We start from the raw sequence: 21,490 nt of genomic DNA on the forward strand, positions 1-21,490 counted from the left end.
TTTAGGTTATCAATTACAATCTAGACATATCCACTCAAAACAAGGTACATTTGTTTTAGCTTTCAACATACTCACTGCCTCAAATAGAAACTTTACATTAATACAAAGCATACAAAATGTATGTTTGTAGGTGATAAGATTATTTTAGTAGACAGTCTTAGTATTTTTATGGACATGTTGGCACTAATCTCTTATTACCTGGTTTCTGCCACAGTTTACACAGTATCTTACAAAGAGTGGGAAAATATGCAAACATGAACAGCCAATCAGGAAAGGGTTTTATGGTGTATTTTGGGAAAAATCGTGAAGAAAGGGAAATTGTATTAGAAGATGTGTTGGAATAAAAGGCTAAAACTGCTGTTGAGTTTTAAATATCTAGAAATACATAAATAATAATGTACGGTAACATATGGCTGATTTATTTGTGCTGTAATAATATAACTAAGGTATTATCTGGACGACAGGTCCGCTTTAAAGTTATTTTGGTTTTGCCACATAAATTAGTTCTGCACACACACAGCAGTTGTCAGCAGCAAAACTAACACAGAGGACTGGATTTACATGGCACCCTTCTCTTCTGTATTTGTAATGTACACCTGTGTGCTAAGTTATGAATGACTGGAGGAAATGTACTTTGTAGTGTACGGATTAGATCCTCCAAATGTAGATCTGAATATTTGTGGGTACACTGTGTCTAACAGGCGCCAGAAAATATGGTGATACTTTACAAACAATATGAGGATACTGATATCTACCACCTTCTATCTTTCACTAAGTTTTAGTACTATAACAATTCATTATTATTATTATCCTCTTGTTTGCTATTAAAAGCTGACAGGAATAACTATATGATGCACGACTCCAAAATTTCCTTTATACAGGCCTGCATTTTGTAATGTTCAGGTGTACATTGTGAACACAAAGTTTTAGGGCCCACTGCTATCGGCATAAAGTTCTACTTTATCATGACTTGGTAGCAGGGCTCCGTAACACTTGGAATGAAGTAGTAGGAATAGCTCTGTCCCATTGCTCTGCCAAGCTGCTTCTCAGAATAAAGATAAAAAGTATAAGGATGCAATGCTACATTGCAGATACTTGAGATAATTTATTACTGGGGGGCAGCTAGTGGGGTGCAGGGCTCCTACATTTTTAAGAACTCAGGGATTCAGTAGCCACTTCCATCCCTATGATTTAGTTATCATAAATGTATCTCTTATTTAAAAGAATCGCATGCATATCTCCATATTCCCAGGATTACAGGAACGGGACAACATAATTTAGGCACAGCTACAGTTACGATGACATGCAATGCCAGTCACTGCACCAACTAACCAACTGCACATATGTAGAACCCAAGCAAGATACCTAAGTGAGCAGGGCTGTGATACATAGGTTCCAAATTGGACAGTACTAGTTCAGGTATATAAGCCAGCGATTATACAGTCAAAGTAAGACAAGTACTTGTCTTGTCTTAAAGTGTCCTTACATTTATCATATATATATATTATAAGTGTAATGGCACTCACCCTTGCTGACAAAGTAGTATTTAGCTCAGTGCCCTGGTGCTATTCCACGCTGAGTATATATGCAAAATGTACATAGAAAGGATGCACTCTCCGGTCTTTCAAAGTTATAAGATTTTTATTCCATCAAACAGTGTGTAGTAAGATGATCGACGTTTCGACCCATTCGGATCTTGAGGAAGACCCGAATGGGTCGAAACGTCGATCATCTTACTACACACTGTTTGATGGAATAAAAATCTTATAACTTTGAAAGACCGGAGAGTGCATCCTTTCTATGTACATTTTGCATATATATATATATATATATATATATATATATATATAATCATTTGTTTATTTTTTACTTGTCTTACTTTTTCTCAACTGATCTGTAAACCAAATAGTGTGAACATTTTAGTACAAAAAAGTATATTAAAAAAATTATATATTACTGATATATTTTACTGATACTCCTGTTTTTTTCTCTATTGCTCCTTTTTTTTTTTTTTTTTTTTACTTGATCTGTGAATAAAACAACAGTTAATGATTGCTTTCTATCCTTTCTATCCATGAACCATCTTTTTTTCTCCATCACTCTATTCTTTGTTTAGTGTCCCAGGTGTAATTCAGATTATTGACCCTCTCGAACATGTTCGACATTGTGCGTTTGGTTAGTTCATAATTCAAGACAACCAATCAGCCCAAATTCGGCCAAATTGCAATTGGGTTCAAAATGATTCTCCAAAAATGATTCTACTCGTATTCTTGCCAAGTGTAAATGTCTTTTGTGAAAATCTTGGAAGATAACATGTTAAAGAATGCTTAAAGCAGCCTAGCATTGTATCTACTCAAGTAATGAGGATTTTGGATACCAATTAAATTAATTAAGCGGTCTTGGACTACAACCTGGTTTTATGATGTGCCGGTACATAACTGGCTGTGAAGGAGTTACTCTATGTTTTTGTAAATACACAAAAAAGTTTGTGAAAACATCAATACCAGAATAGCACCTAAAATACCTTAGTGACTAAAACCTTAAAAACAGATGTTTTTGTTAAAGTGCGCTTACAGCATAACAAATGATAGAATAAATATCGTGATGGGGGCATATATAAAAATATATAAAAATGACTAGTAATAAAAATGACTGATAAGGAAAATGACTGGTAATTTGAGAATGATGTGGAAGAAGTGTATTTACTGTTAAGCTTGCTGCTACCAGTATGAGATTTCAACACGTCTGGTAGGGTATATGATTGAACTCTGCAAGGTTCCAGCATCACCCAGCAGGACGTAATTGAGCAAAAAGCACATTCCAGGCACACACGTTATAGTAATGCTAGCGATATTAACTACTCTGAGAAATACATGTATTAGGTACAGAAAGACATGGATGGTTTCCTGATGGGTGAACTAACTAAGCTAGTCATTTACTAAACATTAAAGTGCTAGAATGTTACTAGGTAATTGCAATTTAGTCTGAAAATGATGACATGGAAACATAGCTTACTTGGAGATTTTATTTTTTCAGTTTGGTTATTTTTGGTTAAGTCCACAATAAATTCTCAACAACTCACTATGTAGTTAATACACTACAGGCAATTTGTAAAGCAATCTCAGGGCTATTTACAGGTTTATAGAACTCATACAATCATCAATTGCAAATATATTAAGCCAGAACAGACACATTTGTCCCAACAGTTAGCATTCCATAGATATTTATGTGGACAATTCCCAAGAATTCACAGTTTAGTTAAAAACCCTGTACGATTCCAGTCTTCCCCTGAAATCAGGAAACAGCCCAAATTACACACTATGTGCCAAGTCTCATACAAATACATGCTCGAAATGCAAAGTGTTGCATGATAAAATAAATCACATGTGTATATAAAATCCACATTGTTGAGAATGTTCAGGGTTTGACCTGAGCACTTAGGAATTATTTTCCAGTGACAGGTATCACTCACGGTCATACTATCTGGAGTTGACACTTATTGTCTAATGCATTATACATAACACACCTATTATTATTATTATTATTATTATTATTATTGCGATTTATATAGCGCCAACAGATTCCGTAGCGCTTTACAATATTATGAGAGGGGGATTTGACTATAAATAGGACAATTAGAAGAAAACTCACAGAAACGAAGTGTTGAAGAGGGCCCTGCTCAAACGAGCTTACAGTCGATAGGAGGTTGGCTTTAAAACACATTTGGACAGGGAATAGAAGTCAAAATAGGTGGGAGTGAAGCAGAGCTGGAGGAGAGAGAGTGCTGATCTTTAGGAGAGAGCAAGAGACAGGTATGCAAGGTAGAGGTTAGTCTGGGAGGCCATAGGCTTTCCTAAAGAAATGAGTTTTAAGGCAGGGGAGAGTCTGATGGTGGTAGGCAGGCTATTCCATAGGACGGGAGCTGCCCGTGAAAAGTCCTGCAAGCGCGAGTAGCAGGGATCTTTAGTACTCAGTAGAGCACCATTTTGCTGTTATGATCCGCTGCAAACAAGATACATAGCCAGACAGTAGCTTCTGGCAGCCTTCCTGAGGAATCTTAGTCCACTGCTCATGAGCAATGGCCTCCAGTTCAGCTATATACTTGGGTTTGCGTGTGGCAACCGCCTACTTCAAATCCTACAAAAGATTGTATATTGGCTTCAAGCCAGGTGACTGTGATGGCCACTCTAGAATTTTCCAGGACATCTTCTGAAACCAAGGTTTGGTGGAAGTTGATGTATGCTTGGGATCATTGTCTTGTTAGAAGGTCCAATGACTCCGAAGATTTAGCTTCCTCACAGACGGCATAACTTTTTCTCCTTGGATTTCCTGATACTTGAATTAATCCATCTTGCCTTCCACATGCATATACCGTTATAAATGTAAATACAATTTGAGTATAAATAGATCGACTAGAAATAAATATACATTATGAATGTCAAGCATATGGGAGCGTCCAAAATACACTGCAGAGTATTAATATGGTTAGTATTAAGCATGGTTATTTTGAGAGTATTAATATGGTCCTGCATCTGGTGACTCTTGTGGATGGGTCTGGAGGATGCAAAACATATGCCCCCCCCCCCCTTCCTTTTTTCCCCTCCCCCGTTTTCTTCACCTCTATTTTTTATCCCTCATCTCTTTCTATTCCCTATTTCTCATTCCATTAGTTTTCAGACCCTCTCCCCCGACTACATACCAGACTGATTTAGGTAGACAGAGGTACATTAATGTCAACTTTTACTGGAGACATTAGTTGGATGACAGGGCATAGATATAAAAAACAAAAGCCATTACTCTACACATATAGCATTGATGTTATATGTCTCCATTTTCACTGACCTTTTATTGCTCATTGAACTAGCTGGATTTAATATACATAAAACCTACATTGTTTAGGAAGTAAGACTCTAAGTAGCAGACAGGTGCTGCTAATCAAATTCCCCTGATTAATTGATCACCAGCAAGCTTGACCACCTCTATAAGAGTCAAAGTTTTAGCAGCTTGCTCAACTGGGTTATTCAGGTATTGGGGGGCACTTGAGAATTCTCATGATGCCCCAATCTCTGTCCTTCTGGCTGGTGTACAGTCTCTTGGTGCTGGATTTTGGATGGAGTCCTCCATTTACAGTGAGTAGTTCCTGGTTCTTGATATCCATGGTGCCCAGCTATGCTCGTGGCTACCTGATGACTAGAGTGTACAGTCAGGACAATAATCATTGGGACATCGACACAATTCTAATTGGATTGGCTCTATACACCACCACAATGGATTTTAAATGAAACAAACAAGATGTGCTTTAACTGCAGACTTTCCGCTTTAATTTGAGGGTATTTACATCCAAATCAGGTGAACGGTGTAGGAATTACAACAGTTTGTATATGTGCCTCCCACTTTTTAAGGGACCAAAAGTAATGAGACAGATTAACAGTCATAAATCAAACTTTCACTTTTTAATACTTGGTTGCAAATCCTTTGCAATCAATTACAGCCTGAAGTCTGAAATGCATAGACATCACCAGATGCTGGGTTTCATCCCTGGTGATGCTCTGCCAGGCCTCTACTGCAATTGTCTTCAGTTCCTGCTTGTTCTTGGGGCATTTTCCCTTCAGTTTTGTCTTCATCAAGTGAAATGCATGCTCAATCGGATTCAGGTCAGGTGATTGACTTGGCAATTGCATAACATTCCACTTCTTTCCCTTAAAAAACTCTTTGGTTGCTTTTGCAGTATGCTTCGGGTCATTGTCCATCTGCACTGTGAAGCGCCGTCCAATGAGTTCTGAAGCATTTGGCTGAGTTTGAGCAGATAATATTTCCCGAAATACTTCAGAATTCATCCTACTGCTTTTGTCAGCAGTCACATCATCAATAAATACAAGAGAACCAGTTCCATTGGCAGCCATACATGACCACGCCATGACACTACCACCACCATGCTTCACTGATGAGGTGGTATGCTTTGGATCATGAGCAGTTCCTTTCCTTCTCCATACTTTTCTCTTCCCATCACTCTGGTACAAGTTGATCTTGGTCTCATCTGTCCATAGGATGTTGTTCCAGAACTGTGAAGGCTTTTTTAGATGTTGTTTGGCAAGCTCTAATCTGGCCTTCCTGTTTTTGAGGCTCACTAATGGTTTACATCTTGTAGTGAACCCTCTGTATTCACTCTGGTGAAGACTTCTCTTGATTGTTGACTTTGACACACATACACCTACCTCCTGGAGAGTGTTCTTGATCTGGCCAACTGTTGTGAAGAATGTTTTCTTCACCAGGGAAAGAATCCTTCGGTCATCCACCACGGTTGTTTTCCGTGGTCTTCCGGGTCTTTTGGTGTTGCTGAGCTCACTGGTGCTTTCTTTCTTTTTAAGGATGTTCCAAACAGTTGATTTGGCCAAACCTAATGTTTTTGCTATCTCTCTGATGGGTTTGTTTTGTTTTTTCAGCCTAATTTGACAGCAACAGATTGACTAAGTTGACAGCAACAGATTCCAAATGCAAATAGCACACTTGAAATGAACTCTGGACCTTTTATCTGCTTCTTGTAAATGGGATAATTAGGGAATAACACACACCTGGCCATGGAACAGCTGAGTAGCCAATTGTCCCATTACTTTTGGTCCCTTGAAAAGTGGGAGGCACATATACAAACTGTTGTAATTCCTACACCGTTCACTTGATTTGGATGTAAATACCCTCAAATTAAAGCTGAAAGTCTGCAGTTAAAGCACATATTCATTCAATTCATTCGTTCATTTAATTTCAAACCCATTGTGGTGTATAGAGCCAAAAAGATTAGAATTGTGTCGATGTCCCAATATTTATGGACCTGACTGTATATGCTGTTACAATGCAGCTGTGCCTATACCTTCATGGGTCTTTGGTAAATAGGGCATTCATTCTTTTAGACGTCTCTGGTGTATTTACTCAGTCTGGTTTTCAGTGCTGTCAGACTCTGCTTAGCTGTTTCTAAAGGTTATGACATGGGCATACCCTTGTATTTCCTCAGTAGCTAGGATCTATCCTTGACTTTTCCGGTCTGTGAAGTTGATCCAGCTTACTAACTTCCTCACATGTTGACTTTTTCTTGGCTTCAAGTCTTAGTCTCCATAGTTTTCATTGTTTCTCTATCAGCCTGAGTTTGTAGTCAGGCTGTTGGAGGAGCACCGTTGCTGTGGCATACATAAGCTTGTTGGTGAGATGAATATGATAAAACAAGCCACAGGTCAAGGATAACATTAATTTGAATAGTCAAACACAAGCCAAGTTGAGAATAGCCAATCAGTAATAAAAAATATTAAATTAAAACACACTTTCAGATAAACAGTAAATAAAAACCACAACGGAGTTAAAAAAAAACATGTCATAAGTTTAAATAGCCCTACTAGGTCAGTGATTGGTCAATTCTGTTCATATGGTGCAAAATGTGCATGTGCATCATTAAAGAAAACACATTTGCGTCACTAACTAGATTAGGGGAGGAGGAGCTATTTAGGAGCTACGGTGTACAGTGAATGGTGTTCAATCGGCAAGGGAGGCGGACTGAAGTGGCATGGTAAGATGCCACCTGGGCATGTCTGCCATGGTTGCACTTATCTGATGCTGTGACATGCTTAACAAATGAATCAGTCCCAAATACAAGTTGACTTTATGACAGAGAGGTATTTACTTTGGAGGTTTATGGCCATCTGAGCAGTGATATAGCACAAAAAAAGCAAAAACCTTCTTCTAAAAAGAAGAGAGAGGAAGTCTGAATGCTCAATGGTGGGGTCCACATTGAGTACATTGTGCTACTTCTGAGGAATATGCTTTGATGTCACTTCATCCTTGACTATTAGAGGACAACAATTTAGAAGGAACCAAAATGAAGGACAGGATGGGATGTACACCTATATGCACATAAAAAACCCACAGTCTCATTCTACAATACATACGCTGAAAAATTATAATTTTAAACCAAGACATTTAAAATATACTTAACTCAAATATATTTGGGAGTCAAGGCCAACTCCATATTTGTTCACCCCTCCTTGCTACAGATGCTTCATTCCACGCCTCTATTTAAGCTTGCTTTGCAGAGAGTGCCAGGAGGAAGCATTTTCCAAGATTAATCTCAAGCATTAGGTTGCTAGAATAGGACCAGCCAAAAATGGGGTACTTTAGTGTTTTGGCAGGCTTACGCCACTGTAAGATCATATACTGTAACTAAATCCCCATTATTTTTGCCTAGGTGTAAAACAAAAAACTATTACATTCTGTGAGACGTGAAATTGCTCTTTAGTGAATGACTGAGTACGCTGGATCATGTATGTTATATATATATATATATATATATATATATATATATACACACACACACACAAACACACTCAGTCTCATTATACAATTAATGCAGTTTGATATACGTTGAAAAATTCTAGACGTATACCAAGAAATTTAAATATACTTAGGTCAAATATGTGGTAATAAACAAAAAAAATTAAACATGAGAGTTTCCCTTCTTGAAAATACTTTTGAGTGCGGAAGCACTGTGTTCCTGTGTGTTGGCAAAGATAACAAGGTTAAATAATACTACACCTGTCAGAGACTTCAGAAGACTATTTAATCTGCTCCAGTTCCTTACATGTTTGCCTAAAGTCTTAACAAAATACAAAGGTCTTTACTCTGGGCTAGCCAAGGAAGTTACAAAAGCAAAATGTATCTATTGTAAAAGGTGAAAATATGAACATACCACTCACACCATGGTGTGAAACCATTGAGATATTCCGTACTTTCAATCAGTAGACCTTAATGGAATTACCATTCATTCAAAATTCTACTACACTGTAGCCAAAGCATTTTACAGTGCAATTTATGTAACAAATGTTAATTCAAATGTGCTTAAGACTGTCCTTGGGTTTCCCTGTCTTCAAAGGTTGCCAAAAAGTCTGTGGGTTGTTCGCTTTATTTGGCACATGTCCATCCATTGAAAGGGTTGATAGCGTAAACAGAAATGTTAATGGCACCTGCTTCACTATCTCTCCCACTTCCTTCCTTCTTAACGTAATATAGACTGTTCATTAAAATCTCATGTTTAATTTGTTCAAACAAAAGTCTCACTATTAGCCAAAGAAACAAAACATTTTTTTTAATAATAATAATAATAATAATAATAATAATAAAAAAATACATTCAAATAGTATGATCAAAATAATAATAATAAATCTAGCTGATGTAATGACCTTAAGAAAAAAAAGGGAATTCAGGTACTGATAGATTTATTTTTATAAAAATCTTCCTAACACATAACAACCAAAAATACAAGTTAGAAATGCAAGTGCACCTGTGAAGGGTTGTGATATATTAGGTAGCAAGTGAACGGTCAGATGTTGAATATAATGTGTGAATTGCACAAGATAGGGGGGATATGATAGAAAAAAATAAATACATAAAGGGAATCAACACAGGAAAGGAGACTATAATTAAAAGAAGAAAAACTACCACAACAAGAGGACAGACCATGTACACCCATTGATGGCTATGATGTTCCCTGATGGCAATGGCCTCTTTCAACAGGATAATGCACCCTGCCACACTGCAAAAAGTGTTCAGAATAGGTTTCAGGAACATGAGAAACCTCAATCCGATTGAGCATATGTGGGATGTGCTACCATAGAAAATCTGATCCATGGAGGCCCCACCTCACAATTTGCAAGACTTATAGAATCTGCTGCTAATGTCTTGGTACCAGATACCACAGAACACATTCAGAGGTTTTGTGGAGTCCATTTGATACTGATTAGTGTACACCGAAATGCCACTTCTCAGTTAAGAACTTGGCTTACCCTTGTTGTGACTGCTGCAGCCATCTTTACATTCTCTTCAGGAGCAACACTTATCTGACCATAATCATCTGGGTATCTCAAAAACATGCTTTGAAATGTTTTTATGTGATTCATTGTGTTGGTCATTTGCTATGTGGTGTTTGATCTGAGAGAACATCATGATAGCCATACCAGAGTATGGGTAAAGCAGGAGATGCACTTAAAGCAAACATTGTCTTATATGTATTCATTGAGAAATACACAGATGCCATATTACATGTGCTCTTTTGAAAAACAATAATAAAAAAACGTTTGAAATAAAATTTAACTAGAGATGGATTTACATTTCCATAGCTCCCAACATTTCAAATGATCTAAGAGGGACACTTTAAATTTAATGTGTGAGTGGGGGGCCAGGGGTGGGGCTGTTCTGAGAAATTTTAGATGACTTACATCAACTTATGCAACTAAAATGCAATTTAGAACAATAACAATATATCTTATTTACACAGACTGATTTGTAACACATTTACTGTAGTTTAAAGACCCATTTCTCTTAATATTATATATTTGGAGCTCTGTTTTACACAGACACACCAGCAATATGAACCTCCTGGGAAATCAGGATAATAAATGAGGGGCAGAGGGATTTCGGTCCAAAAATAGGGTTGTTCATCCTAAATAGAGATACTTTGGAGGAACGCATGCCAGTCACACATAAGCACAAATACCAGAGTCTACCCTCTACTTGTGTATCACACAGGACCCTAGCACTTAGTGAAATCGTCTTGCATTACGCATTGCTAATCACTAGAGGTTTCTTCTTCAGCTGACCTCACATTGCAGGGATAGTGAATGCCTGTATACATTTCTAATAATTGTGTTTACTTATTGTACACCTCACTGCTCATGTTTAATCAGCAGCACAATTTCTGTTGTCATCTTGAGTAATGAAGACCTCTCCTATAGCATCATGAACTGTCTCCTCCTCCGGGATATTCACTTTGCTGTGAGTATGAGTTATTTGCTGACTCTGTAGGATACATTTAGTGGGAGTAGAGATGAAGTAAAGAGTAAAGAGAAAGTAAATGAGGTTTTTCAGAAGTTACATTAGCTCCCACGTCATCAGTGTGTGTGCAAATTACAGATACTGGTAGAGTTCATTAATCAATCTGTCAAGCATAAGGATAAATGTTATAGTTACTTTAAATACATATGCTTGCTATATACATAAATATGTCAGTGGATAGCTTACAAGAGTCTTTATACATTTCCATACATTGCTAGGTGTAAGAAGGAAAAATATTAAATAAATAGATATATAAAATCAACTGCAACAGACAGTGGCATGTATCATGTAAACATGATCTCTGCTTTCCTGAAAAGTAGACATAGACTTTCACATGACGAAGCAAGATTGGACATTTGACTAGATTTACCCTTAAATCTACACTACACTAGGACTTCCTATATGTTTTAATGAAGAAATGCTAAGATGGTGCACATTATCAAGGTACTTGCTAGACCTCCATGGAAAGACTACCCCCATTCCTGTCACGGTTCTCACCGTGCCATCCAGACAGCCAGAAGTGGTCACCCCAGAAGTGCCCAACAGGGGATTTGCACCTGGTGCCTTCTGCATCTTAAGCCTAAGTTCCTGCCTCTGAGCCACTTCTGAACTTTGATTCTAACATCGTTTTCCTGGCATTGCTTGCAGAACTAGGGGGCTGGACATCACCAGTGGCTCCTACCTGTCCATCTGAGTTCACCTGAGGCAGTTCACTCATAGCCTGAGCATAAAACACTGCCCCTCCCTGAGAACATTGTCAGTTCATTGTTTCATGTATCCTGTTTCCGAACACTGACTTGGCTTGTGACCCTTTCTGTTTGGATTTTTCGTTATTGCCTGTTCACTGCTTGCCCTGACTTTTGGAACCGTGTCTGACTACTCTTCTGGATTTGCCCTTGTCTGTTTCCACGTACCCGGTTACTGTTCCTGCCTAAGCCCCTGTGCACAGATTCACAGCCCAGGTAGCTTCTTATCTGGTTACTGTGGGTTGTGTTTATCTGAAGGGGGTGCAAACATCTCTGCACTTCGGACTCCAAATAAGGTAAGCCGTGGCAATCCCCATGAGAAAAAGTAGACAAGAGGGCTGTGTAACGGAGCTCCGTGTACTCCGACCGAGTACCCTCCGTTGACGGATGCTCCTAGCGCTCTCAGAGGACTCCAAGCACTGCAGACGACACCACAACCACCGCAGGCTCCACAACCGCCGTAGCTTAACTGGAGCCGCGCCGTCTTCCTTCCACCCTGGATCGGCTTCTGTCCTCCAGGACCGTGTGGGGAAGACCTCTCCTCCAGGAGAGCGTAACAGGAACAAGCTCTTAAAAGAGCTAAGTGATTAAGAGCTCAGGGGAATATGCAGAGCATAGCAATCCCCAGTGTGATATAGCAGTTCCCTCCAATAACGAGACACGGCTACGTATTGAGGGTCAGAAGAGGTCTGAGGACTGGAACACCCAGCCTGCTTTTTATTAGGATAAGGTACACACAGGACACTCCCAGGGGGAGGATGAAATTAACCAATAACAGCATAGTACCGCCCACAGGTTCCCTCCCCTCAGATAAACAGTTAAACCAATTATTACATACAATAAAAATACAGTTTTTACACACACACTGTAACTTTAAAACCATACATTCAATTTCAATAAAAGTTGCATATTCAGACTCAGCATACATCAAACATAAACCCTTCCAAAAATCAGCCAAATCCCTCCAGTGGATCAAAAGTTAGCTGGAAGTCCTTTATGACCGACCGCAAGCACAATTTCCTGCCCAAAACAGTTCCATAGATTTGGGCTGTGCGGTCGGTCAATTTCATGCGAAAAAAACGACTAAGTCCCATTTCGAACGGGACTTAGTCTCTGGAGCTGCAAGTTCTGTATGGGAGAAGGTAAGGGTCAGCGGTGTTCGGCAAAATGTGTAGCCGATTTTGGTTCCACAGAATCTTTAGCATACACCGCTGACCGCATTCGAGGAAACCAAGATGGCCGCCGCCACGTGCAATTGACCGGCAGTAACCTCACAGCCTGGGAGGTAAATTGCCTGCACACTTTAGCTTCTGGGTGGTCCGCCTGTGTGGTACTTGGTTCAGTAAGCCCTATTTACTGAACCAAGTGGGGGAAAGCCAGGAACAAGTTATTTTACAGGTCTGGGGACATAGTCTTAAAGGGGCATTGTTCAGCAAAGTCACAATATGTCCCCAGACGGTTCTTAAAGGGCCATACACACCCAATAAATGTTAATAAGTTTTCAGGGGCACAATCTTCCAGGGGCCATAGTCATGAGGCAGGAGGCTGGCAAACATGCTTCTCCACAATCCAGGGAAGCAGGGCAATTTCTCATTTAAAGGGCCAGTTACAAATAGCGATTTGTAACACATCTCCCCTTTGGGGGGAAGACTAACCAGGCACCTGACCTTCTGTCGGTCAGTGCCTCCGTTAGTCGATCCACCAACCCACAATAAACAGATGTCCGAGTAGCCCCCCCACAACATCAAAGTACAGGAACAGCCCACCCACAACACACAGTCACTGCACCTGGGTATTTGGCTGTGGTAATGAGGCCACATGCCGAGGGTACTTGAAGGGCAGAGGCCAACTGCACTCTGCCCAGATGCCAGCTCTTCTGCTGGGGTAGCCTGCAGGACATCAGGCTCTGGACCAGGGACAAAGGTAGGGCAGAGGCCGACTGCGCTCTGTCCAGCTGCCAGCTCTTCCGCTGGGGTACTGAGACCATAATCCGGCTCAGTAGTTAAGGGAACCTGGACGTCAGGAGGGGTTAGCATCGCCTCCGTTAACCCTGGTGCCACGCTAGGAGTTAGCTGGGGAGGGGAATTTGTACTTACCCCCTCCTCTGGGTGTCCCGGTGAGGGTAGTTGGGGATCTGGAAAGGCTGTCCAGCATCCCTGTAGGTCAGGCACAGAGACCACGGTCCCATCTGCGCCGTCTGGAGGATTGGTGTCTCCCCTTGTTGGGGAAAGCTGCCGCTGGGGAGAGGGGGTGCTGTGCTCCTTTCCTGGAAACACAGGCTGCCGCTGGAGAGGGAGACCGCCTGTCTCCACTCCCTTACCATAGTCCTGTTGCTGTAGAGAGGGACCAACTGTCTCTGCTCTCTGTAGGACACACTGCTGCTGGGGGGGAAGGACGGCACCTTCGGCCCCCTGGGGTACACACTGCCGCTGGGGAGGGAGACCGCCTGTCTCCGCTCCCTTACCATGGTCCTGTTGCTGTAGAGAGGGACCAACTGTCTCTGCTCTCTGTAGGACATACTGCTGCTGGGGGGGAAGGACGGCACCTCCGGCCCCCTGGGGTACACACTGCCGCTGGAGAGGGAGACCGCCTGTCTCCACTCCCTTACCATGGTCCTGTTGCTGTAGAGAGGGACCAACTGTCTCTGCTCTCTGTAGGACACACGGCTGCTGGGGGGAAAGGACGACCCCTTCGGCCCCCTGTAACTCACGCTGTTGTTGGGGCGCAGGGACGGAATACTTTGCCCTCACTGCCCGATATTCTGCTTCCATCTGCAGATACTCCGCCAGTTCTCTCCTTATTCTTGGTACCATTTCCTCGGTTAGAAGGGACCCGTAGACATCCAACCGCCGCTTCAGCATAGCGTCAAACTGTACGTGACTATACCAATAGTCCAGTTTTGCTGGGTGTTCCCAGGATGCTGTTCCTCGCCCTAGGGAAGCCATCCTGTTGTAGCCAGGGGCGCTGCCCAATGGCTAGCGTTGCCCTCAATTGTAACTCCAAACGTTACCAGTGTCTCTGAGCTGCTTCTCCTCGCACTAGGACGCCATCCCACCGCTGCCACCACTGTAACGGAGCTCCGTGTACTCCGACCGAGTACCCTCCGTTGACGGATGCTCCTAGCGCTCTCAGAGGACTCCAAGCACTGCAGACGACACCACAACCACCGCAGGCTCCACAACCGCCGTAGCTTAACTGGAGCCGCGCCGTCTTCCTTCCACCCTGGATCGGCTTCTGTCCTCCAGGACCGTGTGGGGAAGACCTCTCCTCCAGGAGAGCGTAACAGGAACAAGCTCTTAAAAGAGCTAAGTGATTAAGAGCTCAGGGGAATATGCAGAGCATAGCAATCCCCAGTGTGATATAGCAGTTCCCTCCAATAACGAGACACGGCTACGTATTGAGGGTCAGAAGAGGTCTGAGGACTGGAACACCCAGCCTGCTTTTTATTAGGATAAGGTACACACAGGACACTCCCAGGGGGAGGATGAAATTAACCAATAACAGCATAGTACCGCCCACAGGTTCCCTCCCCTCAGATAAACAGTTAAACCAATTATTACATACAATAAAAATACAGTTTTTACACACACACTGTAACTTTAAAACCATACATTCAATTTCAATAAAAGTTGCATATTCTGACTCAGCATACATCAAACATAAACCCTTCCAAAAATCAGCCAAATCCCTCCAGTGGATCAAAAGTTAGCTGGAAGTCCTTTATGACCGACTGCAAGCACAATTTCCTGCCCAAAACAGTTCCATAGATTTGGGCTGTGCGGTCGGTCAATTTCATGCGAAAAAAACGACTAAGTCCCATTTCGAACGGGACTTAGTCTCTGGAGCTGCAAGTTCTGTATGGGAGAAGGTAAGGGTCAGCGGTGTTCGGCAAAATGTGTAGCCGATTTTGGTTCCACAGAATCTTTAGCATACACCGCTGACCGCATTCGAGGAAACCAAGATGGCCGCCGCCACGTGCAATTGACCGGCAGTAACCTCACAGCCTGGGAGGTAAATTGCCTGCACACTTTAGCTTCTGGGTGGTCCGCCTGTGTGGTACTTGGTTCAGTAAGCCCTATTTACTGAACCAAGTGGGGGAAAGCCAGGAACAAGTTATTTTACAGGTCTGGGGACATAGTCTTAAAGGGGCATTGTTCAGCAAAGTCACAATATGTCCCCAGACGGTTCTTAAAGGGCCATACACACCCAATAAATGTTAATAAGTTTTCAGGGGCACAATCTTCCAGGGGCCATAGTCATGAGGCAGGAGGCTGGCAAACATGCTTCTCCACAATCCAGGGAAGCAGGGCAATTTCTCATTTAAAGGGCCAGTTACAAATAGCGATTTGTAACAGGCTGTTATGACAAATTGCATCCCACTAAGTTCACTGGAAAAATATGTGGTTGTCTTTAGTTGCAGAATATTGTTTTATTGATAGTGTTTTTTGATATTTTAGAGGCATCAAGAATATCCATCCATGTTTTTTTATATGATATGTAAGCTAAAATCTATATCAGGTACCAGTATATCTCATAATTTATAACTGTACATTGCTGTGACTTAATTGGAATGAATGGGATTTTCCAAGTAGAGTCTGATATTTAAAGTAGAATTCTGAAGACTTATGTATATATTTTCCATTAACAGACACCCTTTTCTGGCACATGCAAGAAACAAACCCATTAGGTTCCAGAAATCAACCATCTCCGACTACGTTAATCAGTAGCGTAGACTAGTGTTTGTTTTTAAATGTATTTCACAGTTTTGAGTGCAGCTAGTCCAGAAACTACTGACCCCTTTTATAAAATAAACTTACATCTTCTCTGGAACACTCCTAAAGCAGGGAAAGGTTACTCTAAGATTACATCTAAATCAAATGTTTTGCATTTACTTTTAAACATTCACTCACTACTTACTTGCTCACATAGCATTCTCTGATGCAGTGTTATTAGTTGAGCAATGTCAATATCCAGGGAACTAATAGTCTACAGAAATTAAAGGAATATGTTTCAATATTATATTAGCTGGTCGTTTTTCTAAATTGTCCTTACCGTCATCTTTGTCTGGTAAAATAACGATCTGAGTTGAAGGGAACTCAGCACCAATCCTTCCACCCATCGGCATACTCAAAGAAACATTGAAGAATTCTGCCTCCTCGTAAAGCGAATCATCAATAATAACCACACGGCACAATTTCTCCGTCTCGCCTTTATCAAATCTCAAAACGCTGTTGTGCTCCTCAGGCCTCGATATGTAATCAGAATAGGATAAAACGGATGTTGGGACAGTTCCAGAAGCAGTACCTGTAAAACAATAGGAATGTATAAAACATTTTAATCTGTCAGGTTTTGATATGGCTTGAAGGCATTGAACATCAATATACATCATTACAAACTGTGTATTTTTAGTCTTAATGCGATGCTGTTTCACTTTTAACCATCTTGGTCACAATATATGACTTGAGTTTAAGCATCCAATATTGATGATTTTTTTATGCCAAGATGTACTTGGGTTTGGTTGCAAACATCAGTCCATTTGGACAGCTAGTGGCCAGTTCTAGGTATCTCTTCCAGTGATGGGAGCAGCTGAGTGTGCCAGAAAGACACACTCGGTTAATTGCGTTAATGAGAATATGAATTATGGAATGTGAGGTCAGTAAAAATATTGCTGGTTGATGGATACCATAAAGGAATTGAAAGGAACTGTGAAACAGTGAGGACAGAAGAAAGCAGTCATGTTACATTGGCTTTTATTCACTTATGAGTATTTTTGCTCATAACTGTAGACAGAGAGTAGAGCACAAAATCTAGTGGCTACAATGTAAATATTTATCAGTATCTCTATTAAATTATGGATAAAATCTTTTCTATTTCAGCATGATGGGCAAAGGATGTCTATAAGAAAAACATTTAGAATGAGGACATGGACATTCTATTGTCAAGTCCAATTCTGAAACAGGTGAGAATGGGTAACTGACGGTACAGTTTATCCAGAAGAAATCAAACAAACGCTCTACAAATCTTCATTCCTTGGTGCAGAGTGTGTTGAACAAAATTACATTTAAATATGTGACGGCCCTAGGGGAACTGAGCTAGATTGATTCTATTTATGTCTAGCGATTGTGCATCTATAATCGCATTGAACCTCCTCGAGAAAGCTTTAGTTGAATAGCACCTGTTCCCAATACCCGAAAGAACAACTAAAGCAAGACCAACATAGATAATGCGGTCATCAATCTTAAAGAGACACTGTTGCACCATAACAATGTCATCTCATTGAATTGTTTATACTGCCTAAAGGGTCATGACATTCGATGTTAAGCCATTTTCAAGCAGTTTTACACTGAATAAAGAACCTTGGGCACCCACAGCCCATCCACTACTGGAGGTATGACTCAGGCAGAGATTACACTCTTTATTTTCACCATAACAATGTATATAAAAGCAGTCAGCTGACATTCTCAGCCAATCACAATCACCCGTTTTTACCAAGGCTAATGCTTCCTCATTAGCACAGGTTGAACGGAGGGGATGGGACTCTAATTTAGCATTAAAACCATTTTGAAAAGGTGACTCCTCAATGAGATAAAACAGTTACAGTGCCTACAGTGTCCCTTTAACTAATATGTATGTATACCAGTTACAGGTGAACAGTTTAGATAAAGGTGTCAAATATAAAAAAATATATATAACTTTCTTAACATTGAATTATAAGAGGACAGTAAGAAGCTCAATTGAGCAGGGTCCTCTTCAACCTATTGTCCCTGTAAGTTCTTTGTAATTGTCCTATTTATAGTTAAATCCCCCTCTCATAATATTGTAAAGCGCTACGGAATCTGTTGGCGCTATATAAATGGCAATAATAATAATAATAATAATAATAATAACAGTAATGTAATACATTTTCCAAATCTAGACAGAAAAAGCAAGCATTCAAAAGGGAAATGTATTTACCTTGGTGAGTATAACAGATAACCATCAACTCCTGCTCCACATCTCCACTTCTCCTGACCGGAATCATCAGTTCGCCAATGTCTTCTTCAATTTTATAAATGGACTTGGGTATAAACACGGTGGATTCTGGAGAGATAAGAATAGGACATTTAACATATTAAAAGTAAATAGTTAGTAACATAAAATAATTTTAAATAAATTTAACTTTCTACACATACAACATGTGTTCTGTGCACTCTTTGGGAATTAGAGAACTGCTATCTCAAAACTATTTTTAATATAATAATCCTTTTATCAAGTTTTGAAAATAAATAGATTTTTTTTTTTTACTGAAAAAGGTTTTTGGCTTTTAATAAAAATGGGGGTGGGGGATAGTAAGTGTCAGTATTAGAATACCCCGTGCAGAGAAAAATTAAGATACACAGGATAACAACAAGCTGGGGATGGTGTTCTGTCTTGGGGGCAGGCACATCAGGGATCTAGTAGGACTTGTCCCATTAATTGTCCATGTATCTTTTAAGCTGTAATGTTACATCAATTTCTACTTAAAGTATAAATACCCTTTTCTTCTTTTGTTAATTAAAAAGCTATTTAAAAAGCTATTTTGAAAGCTGCAATGTTCACATTTTTATTCTATCTTCAATCCCATACACATAAGATTTATTTTATTTTAATTGACGCTTAATTTGTTACGGCAACAAGCCTTGTCTCCTTTTAAGTACCATGGAAACAACTGATAGGCTATGAACGTCATTGAAGGTCCATGGGAAAGACTTTTCATAGAGAGTCCCTCAACTGTAACCAGTCTGATATTATGAATATCAATAAAGAAAAATGCAAACTAAGTATTAATAAACATCAAAAGAGCACATAGTAGTATAGTGCTTCTCACTGGCTGACATAATGGTGATTAACTGATCTACTTGGCCAGGCCTAGATGTTTGACAAATGCCACATTGTGCGACTGAAATACTATCTCCTGTATCTAATTCCTATTAAAGTCAGCAGTCACCCCCATCTGATATTGAAGAGATTGACATCTTGGGTTCATTGGTGCCACAGTAGAGATTATGCATTATTGAAATCGAGTGGTGTCTCTAATTCGATGCCTCTGAACAGAAAGTTTTGTGATGGAAATTTGGTAGGTGACCTACTCAATTTGCAATACAATTTATTGGGTATGCTTTACCCAGTCATTACAAGTATCTCCTCACAGTTGTCTCTATGGACTCAGGCTTTTTTGAATCTGTGTCTGCTATTTGCCTGGAGGACTGTGAAAATAATTCCCTTATAGGTCCAATGACAATTCCCATTGATCCCTTACCAAATAGAAAAAGAGTTCAAATAAATGTATTTTACTCTATTTAAATGGTGGCTGTCTCACTGTGTAATACAGTAATGTTGCCTCATGTTTGTTACTGTGTATTACTTCGTAGTGAAGTTAACTAGACTAAACTTCAGTGGTGAATTGAAAACTAAAGGCTAGGATTGGTTGTTCACAGCCTACTATGCCCTAGCTATATTTGCTTATTGTTAATTGTATTATGAGAACAGCAAACCTACATTACCAGATGGCCTGCAAGTCCAATCTAACATCTCCGCTAGTGGAAGCATAACACATCCATCAAGATTACGGTAAGTTACGTAATACAAGTTCTCCAGATACTCACTTACAAAACCAAGTAAACACCTTTTAACTAGTAGATTTTATTGTAGCTGTTAATCTTTAAATTATGATAGATGCAATGTTGGACGTTTAATCATCAACACAGCCTACAGTTTGAGGTGATCAACTAGTATTGTGTTCCAATCACGTGGGGGACAGAAGACTATTCTCCTTGCTCTATATTAGTATATCTATGCGGAGAGACTGGAATTTATTCAACAAAGATTAAATTGTATTGAGTTGAAAATGATTCTGCCTTGTATAATATCTGAGATGGAAAGATTGTCTACCTCATACTTTTCAAGCTTGGCTACTTACAAAATGTTTAAATTATTTTGTCAAATTACTAGAGTTCTTTATTTAGTAAGGAAGCCCCCAATACCGTATGATATATGCTGGCGACCAGTTATTTATCGTTGGAATTTCATCTTGAAATCCCAAATACACCTGTCTGTGTTTCTGTCTGCTAAGATTAGGTGTCTTTGAAGTTTGAGATAGTATCAAAACAGCAATAAAGTTAGTGGTGGCGAAGAGTTTATTTTGAAGATTCCCAGCTAAGGTGATGAAAGAATAAATCGATGCTATACACATCATCTAGATTGCAAAAATACATTAATAATATGAAGCCAAGTCAGACAGCCCTGGAATGTAGCTGGAGTTTCCTGACCCTAATAGCTGTCATATTGGAGTCTTCACCTACATGTACTCCCACCAAAATTCAACTTATATGTTTCCACTAGTTAATGATCTCAGAGGAATGGCTCTACAACTATTTCATTGTGTATACCATGCTGGGTTTGGACTACACAGTACTTTTAAGATGTTAAGAAGTTATCGTTTTTCTTTTCATTTATAATGCACCATCTTTATTCACTAAAATCAAACTTGCGGAGAATTTCAAAAGAATGGCAAACTTTAAGATAAAGTATCTTTCCTGATTTGGCCATTATGGTGTAAATAAAACATAACATTCCTTTGTTAGTGAATAACCAAACTATTGAGTAGCACTTCGTTTATCTTCTGTATATATTTGTTACTAATGGTTCGATCTCCAAACTGGAAATTGTGGAAAAGTGATAATTAAATAATTAAAACGTGTATGCCACTAAAGCTGTCTGGGTGGAATTGTTGTAGTCTTTTTAAAGCACACAATTTTGTCATGTGACATTGACAAAAAAAAGCTCTGTCACATGGTGCATTAAGGTGTGTTAAAAACTGGCAAAGTGCAGCATTTGTGATAAGTTATTGGGAATTT

At 39.9% G+C, this 21,490-nt stretch overlaps 1 protein-coding gene across 1 annotated transcript in view; it reads right to left on the minus strand.

Moving 5' to 3' along the window:
* Positions 1-21,490, minus strand: part of FREM2 (FRAS1 related extracellular matrix 2) — a 185,789-nt gene that overhangs the window by 53,659 nt on the left and 110,640 nt on the right. The window contains exons 5-6 of the mRNA XM_063428970.1: positions 18,570-18,695; positions 16,668-16,919 (exon numbers count right to left, since the gene is read on the minus strand). Coding sequence (XP_063285040.1) covers positions 16,668-16,919; positions 18,570-18,695 — 378 coding nt within the window. The remainder of the gene's footprint in view (positions 1-16,667; positions 16,920-18,569; positions 18,696-21,490) is intronic.

The sequence above is a fragment of the Pelobates fuscus genome, chromosome 1, assembly GCF_036172605.1.
Source record: "Pelobates fuscus isolate aPelFus1 chromosome 1, aPelFus1.pri, whole genome shotgun sequence".
Lineage (NCBI taxonomy): Eukaryota > Metazoa > Chordata > Amphibia > Anura > Pelobatidae > Pelobates > Pelobates fuscus.